The sequence below is a fragment of the Canis lupus genome, chromosome 19 (genome assembly GCF_048164855.1).
Source record: "Canis lupus baileyi chromosome 19, mCanLup2.hap1, whole genome shotgun sequence".
Taxonomy (NCBI): Eukaryota; Metazoa; Chordata; class Mammalia; order Carnivora; family Canidae; genus Canis; species Canis lupus.
The window spans coordinates 4586209-4603584 of NC_132856.1; the positions used below are offsets into that span (position 1 = coordinate 4586209).

General features: G+C 50.9%; 1 protein-coding gene across 2 annotated transcripts in view; it reads right to left on the reverse strand.

The window, feature by feature from the left end:
• Positions 1 to 1112: 1112 nt before the first annotated feature.
• The window catches only part of EFCC1 (EF-hand and coiled-coil domain containing 1), a 41949-nt gene continuing 25685 nt past the window's right edge, over positions 1113 to 17376 (reverse strand). Inside the window, exons 3-8 of one of the 2 annotated variants that reach the window (XM_072784934.1) lie at positions 11033 to 11190; positions 9196 to 9340; positions 7838 to 8000; positions 5858 to 5998; positions 4175 to 4244; positions 1113 to 3328 (exon numbers count right to left, since the gene is read on the reverse strand). In XM_072784934.1, the coding sequence (XP_072641035.1) occupies positions 3192 to 3328; positions 4175 to 4244; positions 5858 to 5998; positions 7838 to 8000; positions 9196 to 9340; positions 11033 to 11190 (814 nt within the window). In that variant the 3' untranslated portion in view covers positions 1113 to 3191. The remainder of the gene's footprint in view (positions 3329 to 4174; positions 4245 to 5857; positions 5999 to 7837; positions 8001 to 9195; positions 9341 to 11032; positions 11191 to 17376) is intronic. The other variant, XM_072784935.1, reaches the window with a different exon arrangement.

Genomic DNA, 17376 nt, shown 5'->3' on the forward strand with positions numbered 1-17376 from the left:
CAGCCCGGGTGGCTTGGCGGTTTAGCGCCGCCTTCGGCCCAAGGCCTGATCCTGGAGACCTGGAATCGAGTCCTGTGTCGGGCTTCCTGCATGGAGCCTGCTTCTCCCTCTGCCTGTGTTTCTGCCTCTCTCTGTGTGTCTCTCATGAATGGGTGAATAAAATCTTTTTTTTTTTAAAAGTAAAACTCACAAAGGTGTGGGACTCCACCCCTCATGACTGGGTCCCCCTGGAGTTTTTAACTGTCTATACTTGCCCAAAATGAGTCTTCACCAATTCTGCTGATTGCAGTTCAGCTTTTCCTATTCTGGTACTGGTTCCTGAGAAGGTAGAGTCTTCTTTGGCAGGTTGTGATTCTCTGCATTCACCAGTCTGTTTTTCCAATTTTGGAGGCCGCCGTTTGTCCTGCAACCTCACTTCTCTTATGCATCTAAAAGGAGTTGTTGAATTTTCAGCTTGTTCAGCTTTTTACTTGTCATTAGGATGGACTGGTGACTTCCAAGCTCCTTCCATGCTGGACTGGAAACTGGGCCCATGGTTGCCTAGCCACAGACGACATCTGCCAGCCTGAGCATGGCCACTGGGAGGTGAATAGAAGCTTTGTGAGCCAGAGTGCCTTTCTTTCCCTTTCCCTTTCTTTCTTCCTGTGGGTTGGAAGGCAGATGCAGTGCTGATGAATTGGCTTCCACTGTGCAAGGGAGGACATAACTCTAGGGAATGATAGAACAACCAAGTGAAAGGGACCTGGGTCCCTGGGTGACCATATAGAGTAGAGCTGCTCTGCCAACCAGGACCACTCACTTCTGGACTCTTAGAGCAAGGAGATAAAGTTATATCTTATTTGACCCAGAATATTTAGGTTTTAGGTTCTCTTTATCAAGGCATTTTAGCCTATACCATAACTAATCCAGACTCCAAACCCTTAGCGAGCCCAGAGTCTCCTAGCCAGAGACAGCTGGTTGTGGTAGAAAGTGCAAGAGATGTGGGCAGAAAACAGGCCCTTCTCCAGGCTTGGATGCTGATTTGCTGTGTCATTCTGGGTATTTCTATATCTGAATCTAGCTCAACTTGCTTCCAATGAGATTAGGGATATACAAATGTGATGAACCACTGATGGTTGGGCAGTTGTAAGAGATTTTAATTAGGGAAATCTTGAGGATGAAGCTTAGTGTAGTTGTAACCCACAAAGAGCCCTCTGCCTCTGTCTGCAGATTCCAGGTCCCTAGAGCCCGGAGGCACTCCAGGAATATCTCTTCTGGTCCCTCTTATTTTTTGTTAACATACAGTGAAGTGCACTTTTTTTTTTTTTTTTTTTGAGGGGAGCTTCCAGGTCTATGAATCTTTTTCTATTTTTATAATTTTTTAAAAAGATTATTTATTTTAGAGAGGGGAGTGGGCAGGGGCAGAGGGAGAGAGAATCTCAAGCAGACTCCCTGCTGAGCGTGGAGCCCAGTGTGAGGGCTCCATCCCATGACCCTGAAATCATGACCTGAGCTGAAATCAAGAGTCAGAGCGTTGGACACTCAACCAACTGAGCCACCCGTGAGCCCCGAATGTCTATGAATCTTAACATACGTGTAGATTTCTGTGAATGCCACCATGGGCAGGATATGGAAAGTTGAGCTTTCTTACTGGTCAGGGGCACAGGTGGGGGTCATGCAGTTATTAGCACAGCCAGGAGGAGGAGGGCTGTGGGCTCAGGCTGAGCTGAGAGGAGCAAGCTGGGGGCAGCCCTCTCTGCTCAGACCACCCTCCTCAGTGCCTAGCCCTTCCCAATGGCCCATGAGGTATCCTGGGGACTTTCTCAAAAAAGACTGGCCCATCTGATAGGACCAGGGGTGGGGTGGCCCCTCTGGAATGGCCACTGGCCTTGGTCTCTCATTCCATTCCCAGAGGAATCATAGGGAAACTGGGAATGGGCCTGTGTCACTCTCCCTAGGAGGCTGCAGTGGCTCCTTGATGCCTCCTGCGCCCAATCCAAGTTGCTGAGTGTCTGAGTCCAGACAGGAGGTCAGGTATTGTCTGTCCCTAGTCCCTGCTGCCCTGCCCTGGGGTGCCTGCTGTTCCCAGGCTCCCAACCGGATACCCCTTGGTCCTCTTTTCATGACCATGATCCCCTTCTGTGTCCCGTAGCTCTGGCTCCAGGCTTCTACTACCCCTTCCTCCTACAGTCCTGCAGCTGCCTCTTCTTCCCTCTATCCACCTCAGAATCCTCCTATGGTTCCCGATTGTCTGTGGGAGCAAGTCCCAGATCCTCATCTGCCATCAAGTCCTCCAAGTAGCCTCAAGTCCTGCTACTGTTCCTCCAGGCACCTGCCCTCCACCCTGCAGTTCCCCTCTGTGGTGCATGTGCTCTCCTTGGCTCAGATGAAACCCTCTTGGCTGGACTCTCACAAATATATTACATCGATTTAGCACCGATTTCACCCATGTCATATTATTTGCCAATGTATCTTTCTCTCCTCCAAGATGCTAAGGTAGGTGAGACCAGCAGCTTGTCTTAGCCCTTCCTGTGACCCTGTGAAATCCAGTACCCACTATATGCTTGGAAAAGAGGTGTCCTAAGTACTGTACTAATGGGGGCCTTTTCTGGCACCACATTTTGCTCTTGCTGTTCCCTCACATTAAATCCTCTTTGTATCTAAATTCTATCTCTTTTCTAGAGCTAGTTCAAGGACAGCCTCCACCTAGAAGCCTGCAGTAATCACCCCCACTTTGTGTTCCCTGAGCCCTACCTGGTCTTTAGTGCTTCTGGGGGCGTGGGAATCCCCTAGTATGCCAAGTGTGGCCTGGAGGTTGGGCACAGTGTGCCTGTATCAGGCACACCAGTGAGAGGAAGGGGACAGTGCTGGGAGGGGAAAAGATCCCAGAAGACCAAGGAAGGGATTCTGGGCTGGGCTGTGTGAGAAAGTGGGCAGGAGGGGCAACAGCAGGTATGGGCTGATCCAGCAGCCCTAGGGCTTCAATGTGAACTCTGGCAGCAGAAATGCAGGGGCTGTGAAGAGACCTGGGAGGAATTCAAGGAAAGGATGTCTGCCAGGCTCTGTTGTGGGAGGCTCTGTGGTTGAACCCAGTCTCAGAAGGAGCCAGGTTCTTCAGGGTTCTGAGGATGTGACGGTGGTCAGACTGATCCCGTAGGCTCGTTTGGTGGAGGTCAGGCTGACCAAGATACCCTTAGGCTGAGCCAGTGACCTCAGCAGGAGATGAGGAGGGGATTGGTGAGGGCAGGAGTTGTGGAGGCTGGTGCCGGGAGCTCTCTCTGCAGGAGCTCACAGCCAGCCAAAGCTTGGTGCAGGGCATCCAGAATGGCCGAGGGTCCAGATCTCCCCTCTGGAAGGAAAGAGCAGACAGGGAGGATAGTTCAGGTTGCTCACTGTGGCCCACATAGCCACTCTTTCTCCTTTCTGGAGCCTTCCCCAGTCCTGCCCAGCTACCTTCCCATCTTATCTCCCTCCCACTGAGGACCCCAGAGAAGGGGGCTCCTAGCACACAATTTCTGACCTCCCTCTCAGTTCCAGGGACCATTCAGGGTACTAGAAAAACCTGAGCCTTGCCCAGAGATGCCCTGTGAGGCCAGTGAGCAAAGGCTCATCATCAGTTCATTGCCTCCATTAGCACATGAGGCTCTTTGAGGAGAGAGCTTGGCCTGGTTCCTCTTGGTTTCACCAGCTAGTCTGGAACTGATGAAATACCACTGCCCTGAACTTTCTCTAGACAATGGGGGCTATGTAGCTTAGTGCTTAAGGGGGGAGACTCAAGGCTTTGGGCACAGTTGGCTCTTGGCCTTTCTCTGCTTCAGTCTCTCCATCTGTGGAATGGGTACAATAACAGCACCTTCTTCAGAGGGCTGTTGTCATGACTTGGGCACCTCCCCAGAGCCTGGCGCGCACTCAGCTCAGGGACTGAACTGACAGTAGGTCAGGGAACCCTGCCTACCTCCCTTGGGGGTGTGTGACCATGCTGGCTTCTGTTTAGTTCTTCTCCCTGGGATATTGGTTCCCCTGCTCTTGTCAAATAGCCTTTTTAACTTTCTGAAGCCTCTTCTTGACTATGCACTTTGTGAGTGGTAAGGTCAGTAATGACAGTGGCATCTTGCAGACAAGACACTCAGGACAGACAGCACTGTATCAGTCACTCTCTGCACCCAGGCTCTGAAAGATGAGGGAGTTCTCCTACCGTGTGTGGGGTCCTTGCAAGCATCCAGGGTGTTCAGCAAGATCTTCCCCAGGGCTCTTTTTGATATGTTCTTAAAAAGAAATGGAGACAGGGCTGGAGCTCTATGTGGCTGCCATGTCCTCATTCAGTGGGTGGGACTTGGTGGCCCCTAGAGGCTTCTGTATGGCTCCCTGGGGGCACACAGAGTCACTACCCCCATCCCTTCCTGGGGCCCTACCCTGGCCCCACTACCTGATGGGCTTCTCAAAGACTTTTGGTGGGTGAATAGAGGGGGTACAGGATCCATTCCATCAAAGATCACATATTTATGGGTTACCATTTATGTGCCAGAGTAGAAGTTGGCACTTCAGAAATAGACAGGAATAAGAGCATTTTTATGCATTCATTCACTCATTTAATCTTTGCAACAACTTCTATTATAAGGCTCCTTTTAACTAGTGAAGAAAAGCAGTGCTGAGACAGGAGAAATTTGCCTAAATCGACCTAACTAGGAGGTAGAAGAACCAGCTTTTACCTCCAGGTTGCATGGCCTGGAGCAGTGGCAGTAACCACCATCTTCACAGGCTGCTGGTGTTGGCTGCCACTCAGCCATCCTCTCAGGCTGTCTGTCTGCACTGGCTTTGGCCTTGGTAATTCTGTGTCCTAGGCAGTTTGGTGCACAAGCAAGAGTCCACTTAAAACCCAGACAACATGGGTTCAAATCCTACTTCCACCTTATAGTGGCTGTAATCCTAAATTAACCTCTCTCACACACACACACAAAAATAATGGTTTGTTGATGCTCTTTAGGAACACAATTGATTTCTGTGTTCTGATATTGTATTATTTACCTTGCAAAGAAATTACAATAATTTGCCTCTGGATTCTCTTGGGTATTCTATGTAGATGAGTATGATATACAATCACTAGCAGCTTTGTGTCTTCCTGTCTAATCCTTACATCTTTTCTTTCTTTTTCTTGTCTTATTGCATTGGCTAGAACCTCTAGTTAGCATACAAACAGCGGTGACAGGCATGCATGTCTTGATTCTGACTTTAGAAGCATTCCTTCAACATTTCACCAATAAGTATGAGGTTTATGAGAGGTAGTTGGCTGAGACTCCTCAACTGGTAAAGGAAGGTCTTTACTGTTCTTAATTTTCTGAGGAGTTTTATAATAAAATGAGACCATTTTTACTTTTCTGCATCTATTGAGATGAATATATGGCTTTTCTCCTTTAACCTGCAATGTGGTATATGACGTTAATAGATTTTTTAATCTTTTTTAAAATTTTTTTTTAGATTTTTTGATCTTGAATTAACTGCAAATTACTGGGATTAATTCCACCTTGGTCATGCATTTCTTTAAACACTGCTGGATTTGGCTTGCTAATATCTTATTTAATATTTGTTTATTTGTATCCATGTTTCAATGTGACATTAATTTATAATTTTCCTTTCTTATATTTTTATCCTTATCTGGTTTTGAAATCAAACCTATATTAGCTTCATGAAATGAATAATATAACCTTGGGCAGGACAGAGAAGCCTTCCCTTCCTTTTAATTAACATCCCTGAGCCTCCTTTTCTGAATCTAGAAACAGAATGGACACCTGGCTAATGTGGGGAAAGCTCAGGGCCAGGTGCCTGACACAGGCCAGTGCTCTCTCCAGAGAGCTCCTCCCCTTGCTCTGGGTGTGCCTACCAGGTCTCGGAGCCTCTGCAGGAGCTGCAGCACGTCTACCAGCTTCTCCTCCAGCAGGGACAGCCGCACCCTCTCTGTCTCCACCATCTGCAGCTCCAGCCTCAGATGCTCATTCTCTTCCACCTTTTGCTGCAGCTCTGCCTGCAGGGACCACCGGGAATTCAGCACCCACCCTGCTGCCTTCTGCCCAGGACTCTCTGTGCCATCTCCAGACAGGGCCTACAACTTGCCTTGACCCTTTTACAGAGGTCATCTTGTCTGACCCACCCTGGCCTGCCAGGTGGCTGAGCAGATGAAATCACCCACCTTCCCAGGGGTGGGATCAAGGCCCAAAGAGGCTGCGTGTCTGGCCTTAGGTCACACAGCAAGTTGCATTAATATAAGAATATGCATATTTTGTTTTCTAGTTGACGACTCCATTTTCCCTTCTCTACCCCTCTGCTTTCTTTTCTGTTTAATACATTTTTTTGTTGTTGTTGCAGGCAATAGAAACCTATCTGGCTAGTTTGAAAAGAAAGCTAATTCACTGGCAGGCTATGGGTCATTCCCAGAACAGACTGGCAACTGGAGATACTCAGGGATGGAGCAGCAATGTGGGTTGAGAGGGCAGGACCATCTCAAGCCTCTTGTCCAGGGGCCAGAGCTGAGAAGGACACCCTCCAGCCATGCTCCCACTTCCCTCAAGATGGAGAGCCCCAGGAGAGGGGCCCGATTGGGACAGCATGAGTGATGGCCCACCCTTGGCCAGGGGAGCCGAGACTATGGGTCCCCCCAGGATTCCCACCAGGGGCCAGATGCCAGGCAGTCACAGTGTCACATGGCTACCTGCCTTCTAAAGCAGGGATGCTAGGAGTGAGACAGTCCCTATTCTTGGCGCTGATGGAGGGAAAGAGAAGCAGCTGAAGGTGTGGTGCCCTTGGACACTCGGGGTCCATTCTGGGCTTTGGGCAGGACAGAGAAGGCATGGTGTCAGTGCCCATTGCCGATGGGACTAGACAGTAGGCTTGGGGACACAAGTCATGTGCCCCAGTAACTCTCCTAACCCCCCACTTCCTTGGAATTTATTTAGAGAAGGGGTGGTGGCCATGCCCTTTGGAACCCCATCAGACCACAGATATGTCAAAAATAGTATGGATTCAGAATTTCAGGTATATAAATATAAAACCATCTTACAATCAAAACCACAGTTTGCAAAAGTGCAGTGGGCTAGGGCTGAGTGCAATGATAGCGCTCGGCACTCCACACGTGACTACTGTGGAGTGTAGAAGTTGCCATGGAGTAGAGAGATGAGAAAAAAATGCTAAGTGGTCTTATCGAAATGGTGACACCCTGCTCGTGGTGTTGCCTTCCAGCTCCTTCCCTTGCCCTCAGTAACTTTCCTGGGCATCTGACTGATGGAGCTGCTAATCCTTAAACCTTGCCTGCCCACCACACGGATTGGCCCGGGGACAGGCACGTGACCAAGGCTGGGCCAGCTGGAGTTCTTCCCTGAGATTTAATACATTGGGCTCTTATCTCCCTGGGCTTTCTTAGGTGGACCAATGAGAGCCTAGAGCTGTCTGTGGTCCTGCCTTCCTTTCCCCACCCCATGGAGGAGGCCCTTCTGGAGTAGGGGGAAATGAGGCCAGCACCCAGAGAAGCAGAGCAGATAGGGGTAGGCAGAGACCATCTGGTCTGAGTCACTGGATCCAGCTGTTCCTGAAGCTCATCTCCTCGGCTGTCCTTCTGAAGCTGATCTTGCCAGCTCTGTATTATAATAAGTACCTGTTTTGCACTCAAGCTAATCTGAGATGATTCCTTTAACTTGCAACCAAAATATTATTCATTAAATCAAATCAAAGCAAGTCGCATCTCCTCTCTGAGTCTTGGTTTGCTCATCTGTGAACAGGGCCCCGGACTTGGCTGACATCCCTCAGGGTTCTTCCAGCTATGAGAGACTCTAGCATTGGTCCAGACCTTGACCCCTGGGGCTCAGCTGACCTTGTCCCCAGGTGTCCCTAGGGCCTTCCCACTGCAGCCCTGGGTCCCCAGGTGCTCCACCAGCATGGCGATGCGGGCCTCTAGCTGTCCTGGGGTGCAGACGTGGTCACCACCGTCAAAGTGGAAGTAAGTCATGAGCTTCTTGGCTGTCTGGTCATCACACCTGCAGCAAAGGAGAGCACTAGCATTGTGGAGCTACTCTGCAGAGTCTGCTCCAGCTTCAGGAAGTGGGTGTTGCCACTGAGTCTGTCCCCTGAAAGCTAAGCCCAGCCATGACAACCCCTGCTCTGTACTCCCCCATGGCTCCCCATTTTACTCAGAGGAAAAGCCAAAGGCCTCACCCAATCTGCCCCTGTGATCTCTCTGACCTCCCTCCCATTCACCTTCACTCACTGTGCTCCAGGCTCTGTAGCCCCTTCACTGCCCTTCCAACGTGCCTCAGGGCCTTTGCACTTGCTGTTCCCTCTACCTGGAACGCTCTTCCCTCGTTTCCTTAAGGTCTTTCCTCAAATGGCACCTTCTTAGAGTGGCCTTCCTAGAATCTTCTTGCACTCCCCTCTGTCCCTTTCCCTGCTTTACTTTTCTTCCTTATGTTTGTCACCACTCACTAGAATAGGGGCTCCAGGAGAAGAGGGCTCCTGTCTTGCATATTGCTGTTCTCTCAATGCCTCCAGATTGCCCGGTGCTTAACAAATACTTGTCATTGATTTAAGGGTCAGTGAGAACAATAACCCGGGAAAATGGGCAGCACTGGACAATCGAATAATGAAAGTCGGTGCTGCCCCTCAGGGTGACCCTACGGTGATGAGGCACCTGTCAGGCATTTTATAGCCTCAGGAGCGAGTCTTCATGAAACCTCTGCTAGACAAGTATTACTGCCCCATCTTAGCGACAAGAAGGCTGAGGCTCACAGGCGTCAGGTGACTTGTCTGAGGTGCCCCAGGTGTGTGGGTCTTTCTTGGCTCTAGGGTGGCCATGAGGATTCAATAAGCTAGGGGGTCAGCTGGAGCAGGCGCTGTAAACATGGTGGGGAGGGTTGGGGAGGACCTGGTACGTCCTGGAGTTTTGCTACAGCGTTGGGCCGTGTCTTGGGACAGCAGCCAGGGGAGTGGGAGGAGGCCAGTGAGAACTAGAGCTCCCCACAAAGTGTGCCTTTGCCAGTCACCTCGTTTCGTCCACGTACATGCTGGGGGGCCGTCTTCTCACTTCCCTCCTACGGCCTGGGGCACAGTGTCAGGGGAGCTGGGGGTGCCCAGCCTGGACCTGATCAGGTCCCCAAATTTAAGCTCTTTGAAGGGGCTCTGGGCCTCCAGCGCTGATCCTGGACGCCCCCTCTGCCCCCCGCGCAGCACACATACCCACTCTTGCAGCTGGAGAGCCCGGCCAGCAGGTTCGTGACCTCTGCCAGTGACCTCCACTCTTTCTGCCACTTCTCCTCACCCTCCTCTTCTTCATCAGAGGCGGCCTGGCCCTCCACCGAGCGGAACAGCTGCCCGTCTGTTGCTGGAGAAGCATGGGAGGCAGGTAGCAGGACAAGGGGAGGGAGCCAGGCAGCCCACCCTGGGGGACGGTGCGGGTGGGCCGCGCAGAGGGCAGGGGCTCTGGCACCATCACCCCCTCTGCCAGCCTCTCTGCCGCCCTCCACATCCTGCAGGGTGAGGACACCAAGGCTGGGGGGCCCCTCCCAAGTGCCCAGCCCAGGAGCCCAGCGGGCCAATCCAAGCCCCCTCGCCGCCCTGAGGTTTTACTCAGGGACCCTGGGAGAGAGAAGCCCTTTCTCTCCTCTGCTTTCGAGGATGACACAGCCAGCCAGGGCCTGTCTGTGCTCTCAGGGGTGTGTAGTGTTTCCATTTTAGGATAGGACAGTCCCAGCCAGGGAAGCCGTGGGTCTAGGGCTGGGGCTCTGTAGGGCAGGGGTCCCGGGTTGAACAGATTTTCAACTCCCAGGGAGCTGCCTGCCTCGAACCCTTGGGGGAATGTAAAGGAAGTGTCACGCGTGTGACTGTGGGATGCCCAATGTGGCTGCGTCTGGTTGGAGTGTTCCTAGTCGGCTTGTGCATCAGAAACCCAGGGTGTGTCGTGGCCGCCCAGAGTCAGGCTCCATGTCCAGGGTGGTGGGGGGGGGCCCAGATCATCTCTGCAGGGGAAGCCCGCCCTCTCCTCCCCACTCCGCCCCGGCCCAGGGGACACATGAGTTCAGCCTGCCGGGCAGAGTGCAGACAGCCGGGCCACATGACTGGCTCAGCCACGGCAGGGGACCCAGCATGAGCCAAGGAGAGTCAGGCCAGAAATCTGATTCAAACTTCCAGGGAAGAGAAATGCCTTCATTCCTGTGGCCTTGATAATCATGGATGGAGAGAGTGTCCCGAGCCGCAAAGCTATGTCCTCCTCCCCCTGCAGAGGGCCAGGAGAATCCTAAGCAGCAGATCTGGGGTGGGCCTGGCCCTCTGTATTTTTGAAAGGCTCCTGGGTGATCCTGGCCACCTGGCAGGTTCGGGAACCACCAGCTTAGGTCTTCTGACTTGGGACACCTGTCTCTCCAGCCTGATTGTCCCGGCTGGGTGGGCTCCGGGCCCTTCCATTTTGTTTCAATGGAAACTGTCCCAGGCCAAACAGAATCGGGGTTGAGGTGACTGGTCCATAACTTTTTGGTTGTGTGAATTGCATTCCCAATATTGACAACTCGGTTTTTGTCCTGGCAACTTCCAGATGCTGTGTGGGTATGTGTGCTGTGTATGTGCATGCATGTGTGTGTGGCATCGTCATTGTCACAGTCATTAACACCGTCCTGGTGCCCAAGGCAGGGGCAGACAAGAGGCCCTGAGGAGGGACAGGAAGGATGGCATCCAGCAGCCCCTCCACACCTGCCCATGGCTGAGCCTGGAAAGCACTGGGCACCATCTCAGCCAGCGTTTCTCCTCTTTCCACCTCATCCACACCCATCAGGCCCAGGTTCTTAAGATGATGGGCATCTTTGTGGGCTTCTTGAGGGATGACCATCCAGTCCCTGCTCTGATGATGGGGGGCTCACTCCATTTCAGCTCCCTGGGCACCCAACCCATCCCTGTATGGGACTGAAAGGAGACAGATTTTTTTCCCACACTGAGCTGGAACCTATCCCTGGGATGTACCCTCCCCCACTCTCCCACCCCCCCACCCACCCTCCCCGACCAGGTGAATGTGGCAGCAACAAACCTTCTTCTAGGGGTCTGCTCCCAGAACTGCTGTCTGACTGCCAGGCTCCCTCTGGAGGGGTGTCTGGGCTTCTGGTCCCACTGTCCTCAGGTTCACCACTCTTGGCTTCTGGCTCTGGGCTGGCTTGGGATGAGATTGGGAGCTGGGTGTCATCTGACCTGTGGGCAGGGGAGAAGACACAGGTGTTGAGAGGGAGGAGGGGGCCTGGCCGGCTTCCTGCAGGAAAGTGTGGGACGTGAGCTCACTCTCTTCCACTGCTTACTCTGCACAGGTAAGCTGTGTATGATGTGCCTGAAAAAGACACTGGATTGTCTCTGTGGTTGACCCTACTGGCTCCCTATCCAACAGCCAGCATGTTAGAGCCAACCTTCCATGACAGATACTCTCTTAGCTTCCCTTATAGCTAAGGCACAGGCTACTACCCGATTTTAGCCAATGAGATTAAAGGCAAAATCTTCCGAGGAACCTCTGGAATGGATTTGTATTCCTCATAAAAGGAAGATCAGGAAGAGAAATGCCCTTCCTTCCTGCCTTTGGACATTGTCGTGTGGATATGATGTTTGAAGCTAAGGCAGCCATTTTGTGACCATGAGGAAATGGCTGAGAGAATTAGAGAGTAGTTGGACAAGAGCCTTGACATCTTTCAGCTGCTGAGTTAACTAGTCTTGGAGCCACCCACCTCTGGACTTCTTATTATGGGTGAGATTTTTAAAAAATCTCTGGATCATTATGCATTCAGTTACTTTTAATTGTATTAAAATTAAAGGTATCTCTCCTCTTTGGGCTTTGGAGAACCTACTTCACTCTCATCAATCAACCTTCTTGATATTCTAAGGGCCTCACTTTTTGAATAATCATTTTCCATGTCACTGCAGTTACAAAGTTGAGGAAAAAATGAAAATGAATCTATCATAACCTGAAAATATTCACCAATGAACTGGCTGCTTATTAAATTAGTCCTTCCTTCCTCCTTCATTTTACACCAACATCTGTCTCTCATCTTTTCAGAATCTGCTCATCTCTCCCTGACTATCAGACCTGTCGTCTATGTAACGACCGGTACAAAAGGTCTGTAAAATGAACCTGCACAGCTTGAAAAAGGAGAGGCTTGGGGAAGTCAGCCAAGGGAATCCTGGGAATCACAGGCAAAACCACTGATGGTGGTGAGGGGCAGGGCTGGACCAGTTTACAACTGATTAAGAGAAAATCAGCAGGATTAGGAAGGGCCATGAGCACCAGAAGACACTTGGAGGCCAGGTAGACAGCCCATAGACAAACTAACCAAAGTCTCAAATATTTTTGCAAGAGAGACGCGCCTCATGATTAAGCTGCAAAAATAAGAAAACGCTTAGTTAGGGATGCATCATTGTATTCTCACGCAGTTTTTTCAGAAAAAGTATTCCAAAAGGAATATAATCAACCCAGAAACAGTCTGTGTCTAAGTGCGCTGTACCGCTGTCCTGAAGATTAAAGAATGAGTGAAAAAAAAAGAATGAGTGAAAAATGAAAAATAAAATTGCCACGGGATCTAGTAAGCTGCTTCTGGGTAGAAACCTGAAAGATTTGAAAGCAGAGACTCAGGCAGAAGTTTACACCCATGTTCACAGTAGCATTATTCACAAGAGCCAAAGGTAGAAGCTACCCAAGTGTCCACTGATGGAGGAATGGATAGAGCGTGGTCTACAAACAATGGAATATTATCCAGCCTTAAAAAGAGAAAGATCTGCCACATGGTACAACATGGATGAACCTTGAGGACATTATGCCCAGTGAAATAAGCCAGTCACAAAAGGACAAACACTGTATGAGGTCCCCAGAGCAGTCAAATTCCCAGAGACAGGAGGACAGCACTGCCAGGGGCTGGGGGCTTGGGGGTAGGGAACAGGGAGGTAGTGCTTCATGGGGCAGAGTTTCAGTTTGGGAAGATGAGAAGGTTCTGTGGATGGTGGGGATGGTTGTGTGACAGTGTGAATGTGCTTAAATGCCACCCAACTGCGCACTAAAAATGGCTAAAATGGTAAATTTTATGTTACATACACATTGTAGAATTTAAAAAAAGAATGAATGAGTAGTTGAAAACACCCGGGTTTTTTTTAACTAACTAGTACAGTAAATTCACCTTAACACATTTTGGTTTTCTTTTTCTTTTTTAAAAGATTTTATTTATTCATTCATGAGAGACACAGAGAGAGAGGCAGAGACACAGGCAGAGGGAGAAGCAGGCTCCCTGTGGGGAGCCTGATGCGGGACTTGATCCCGGGACCTTGGGATCACGCCCTGAGCCAAAGGCAGATGCTCAACCACTGAGTCACCCAGGGGTCCCCCTTGTTTTTATTTTTCAAGTTAAAGCCTCAATCAAATCTGACACAGGTCACTCTCTCTTTGGTCCCATTTTATGCAGATTCATTTCAGTGGGTTTCCCAGGACTCACTATTGGAAAACCAGGACCCTTCTGCTCAGTTCAGGAGTCGCTATTTGGAGTCACTGCCAGTCTTCGCTGACACAGATCACTGCAAATATAGAAGCCATACAACACCGCGAGTGAAGCGGGGTCCTTGGTTCCACACCCCAGCCTTGCCAACGAGGAACTGAGAGTGGGACTTGGTCCCCGTTTTGCAGATGGGCCGCTGGAGCCGGTGACCGCTGAGGTCCCTCGTCTCTGCTAGGGTTCTCGTGATCAGGCCTGTGTGAGTATTCAGAGGAGCCAGCGTGGCCAAGGGCAGTGTTGGCCACATGCATGTCAGGAAAGCCACAGCAGCTGCTCCAGAATGATTGGGACACGGGGACGAGGCACTGCAGAATTCTAGCAGGTGTGGGCACCCAGGGTTTGTCAGGTGGGTTCAGCATCCCAAAGACTGTCCCCTGAAGCAAACAAGAGAGGATCCGCGGGGCTGCCCTTGAGGCCCAGGGTGGGGCTTCGGCCACCTGCGGCCACCCAGCACCTACTCCCCTTGGTGACAGCTCCCCCAACCGCCACCCAGGTAGCTCCCCTGCTCACCTACCCCTACCACAAGCAGCTCACCTGCTCAGAGGAGGGCGGAGCACGTGGCTCCTCCCCACGCTAATTAGCACGACCCGCCCCTGCCGCTGAGGACCCCTGCGCAGGTAGCCAAGGAGCTGCAAGGAGCGTCTGCTGGGGTTTCCACCGGATGCGCGCTCGCTCCCTGCGTGGTGAGGCGGGAGGATGAGGGGGGGAGCTGTGACAGCCCAGGGGACGCCCAGAGATGCAGGGGGCTACAGATAGAGCCTAAGGATGACCACAGAAATGAAGTCCTGGATAGCATTATTCGAGTTGCTGGATCAGGCTCTGCCTGAAGCTAACCCTAAGCTGCTGTGTTTTCTGATCCAGTAACTCCAAGTTCTGCATTCAAGCTCCTCTAATGAAAGCTGAGAATGGGGACATGGCTTGGCAGCTGCAAAAACCCCATGGGTGGGTATTGTTGTTTAAGCATGAAACCATGTGCGGTTTCCAGAGGCTTAGGCCACAGCCTGAAGAAGAGAAGACACTAGGGTATAGAGCCACTGTTGCCAAGACTCGAGGGTGGAGGCAGTAGACTTTATATAGCCCCAGAGAGCGGTGTTTGCTCAGGATGGGGGGAAGCAAAGGTGAGACTTGGAGAATCACAAGGAGGAAGCTTTAGCTCACTGTGAGGAAAAGCTTTCTTACAGGGATTGCTGACCAAGAATGGAGTGGGCTGTCTTGTAAGGTAATGAGCTCCCCGGCAGAGGAAGGATGTGAGGAGGTAAGGACTTCAATGGCTGGAAGTTTAATAGAGTTGGAGGTTGAACTCAACAGTATCTACATCTTCCCACAATGACATGCTGCTTCCCCCTAAATTATTTAAGGGCTTCAACAAGCAATATGAGATGGAGGGGACAGCCCTTATTTAGAAGTTTCCTAGCATCAGCTAGCTCTGGCACAGTGGTCCCTACACACCTCCCATCCCCACAGCCATGCCAGTCTTCGAAGCCCTACTCCAAGTGCAACTTCCTGCACTAGCAACAGCTAAATCTTCCACAGAGCACTTGGTCAGTGCTGGGCACTATTCTCAGTGTTTTAAACATTTTCCTCACAACAACCCTAGGAGGTAGGTACTGCCATTACCCCCATTTTGCAGATGAGGAAAAGAAAGCACAGAGAGATCTGCGCATAGCTCAGATCCAGAGGAGCTGGGATTCACACCCAGGCCACTGGCTCCAGGCAGATGGGAGGGAAGCTTGGAAGGCAGGTCTGGGATGACCCGGCCCAGCTGCCATTCTCATTAGGCGACTGCAGGTCACATGTCATGAAGTCAGGAAGAGGAAGCCTCTGGAACAGAGTGTGAAGAGTGGACAGATGAGGACACACTTTGGGATTTTCCAAGAAATAAAACGTGGCTGCAGAGAAACAGTTTCCCTAGAGAGACCGAGGGTGTGCTGCTTTTGTCTAGTAATTGGTATTTAACTGAGTCTGTCATTAGCCCACTGATTCTGCCTGTAGGATCATTCACATAATCACATAAATGTGCTGTAATATCTCTACAGTAATACAAAAAACAAAACCCAACCAACCGAACAAAATAACCCTCCCATGGGCCTAGAGAAGAGGACTCACAGCCCATCAAGGCTAAACAGACCCTGACTGGGCGCCCCAACTTTGGGCTGGGCCTTATGTGTGCTATTTTGGGTCCTGCTCATCCCCTGGACTTAGGAGGTTGATATCTCTCAGAGGAAGAAAAGGTTAAATCACAAAGGTGGTTGGGGGCCGGCCGAGATCTGGACCTGGGTGCTTCCCCTCCAAAGCCTGACCTAGTTCTGTTGTCCCACCACCTATGCCACCAGGCCTTGGAAAGTCCCACATCTTATAGATGGTGGAAGCCAGTGGAGCTTTGTAGGTATTAGGTTGTATCCTATGGAATTGCTGGGGTTTGCTGCTTTTGACCTGCAACGGGGTAATTTAAAATGGTTTGATCTCCTAGAACATGTTTCCATGCTTCTTGATTGATTGGCTACAAATCTGACACTTCAGTAGTGAGTATCCTGGTTTGTGAAAGGCTTTGTTAGAATCTTCTGGGTCTATGGAGTGCCTGGCTGGCTTAGTCAGTAGAGCATGTGACTTGATCTTGGGGCTGTGAGTTTGAGTCCCATTTTGGATGTAGGGATTACTTAGAAATAAAAATCTTAAAAAAAAAAAAAAAGACAAAAGACAAAAGGACTTACTGGTCATCAGTGCTAGGACTGGACCACATGGCCCAATGGTTTAAGTAGGGTTTCTCATAAGAATAGGTCCCTTAGGATTGGCTCTGGGGAGGAGGAGATGGAACCTCCTGGGGACAGGGCAAAGGGTCACCTGTGGCCTTGCTGAATGATCTGAGTGCTATGGCCCCTCCTGACCTGCAGGTCCAGCCTCCTTAAAATGCCAGCCCCAAAGTCCCAGAGCTGACGCTGCATTACGTTATATCTCTACTCTTACCTCAACCCTGGACCACTAGCACTTGCTACCATGGTCATTTTCTGGAAACAGTTCTGACTCTGCTCCAAAAGCGCTCTAGAAGAAGTCCAGATCCCCCGATATTCCAGCTCTCCACGGAGGAGTTTCCAAAATTGCAAAGCAAAGATCCCAAGGAAGAAAGAACACATTTTGCTCAGGAGGGCCCCAAGGGTGGGGAGAAGTCCCTCTGCTCCCTTCCCACCCCCCACCCCCCGTGCTGCCCCTCTGGCCCCTGCTGTACTGCCAAAGGGAGCAGTGGTCAGCTCTGATCCTGTCTTTCTTCCTTTCAAAATGCATCAGTGGCTCCCTGTGGCCACCAGAAAGAACTCCAATGTTCTAACACAACATTGAAAGTCCTCCAAGATCTGACCCAACCCTCCAGTCTCATCAGTGGTGACAACCACTGGGCACAGCACAGCCAGGCCCACTGAACCTCCAGTGCGCCACCCTTGAGGCCTTTGCACATGACAAGCACAGCCAACACCTACATGGCCTTACTGTGTGCCGGACACTGTACTGTTCTGAGTATTTTTGTGCAAACTCATCTACTAAGAAGGAATGATTCTTATTGCTGCCATTTTATGGATGAGGAAATTGATGCGCAGAGAACAGAGTAATTTGCCTGAGGCCACACAGATTCCTCTGTCTTCAATATGTAGCCCAAGCCTAGCAAGCTCTGCCTGGAAAATCCTACTGGTCCGCCCCCAACCCCCCAGTGCAAATGCCACTTCTTCTGGGAACCCCTTGTCTCTCAGATGGATTCCCAGGGGTCCTGTTAGGATGTGTGTCCCTCATCAGACTGGGATTTCCTCTGGGAAGACAGCACAGGGACAGAGTAACCCAGTAAAAGTTGGTTGAATCAATGAAAGAAAGC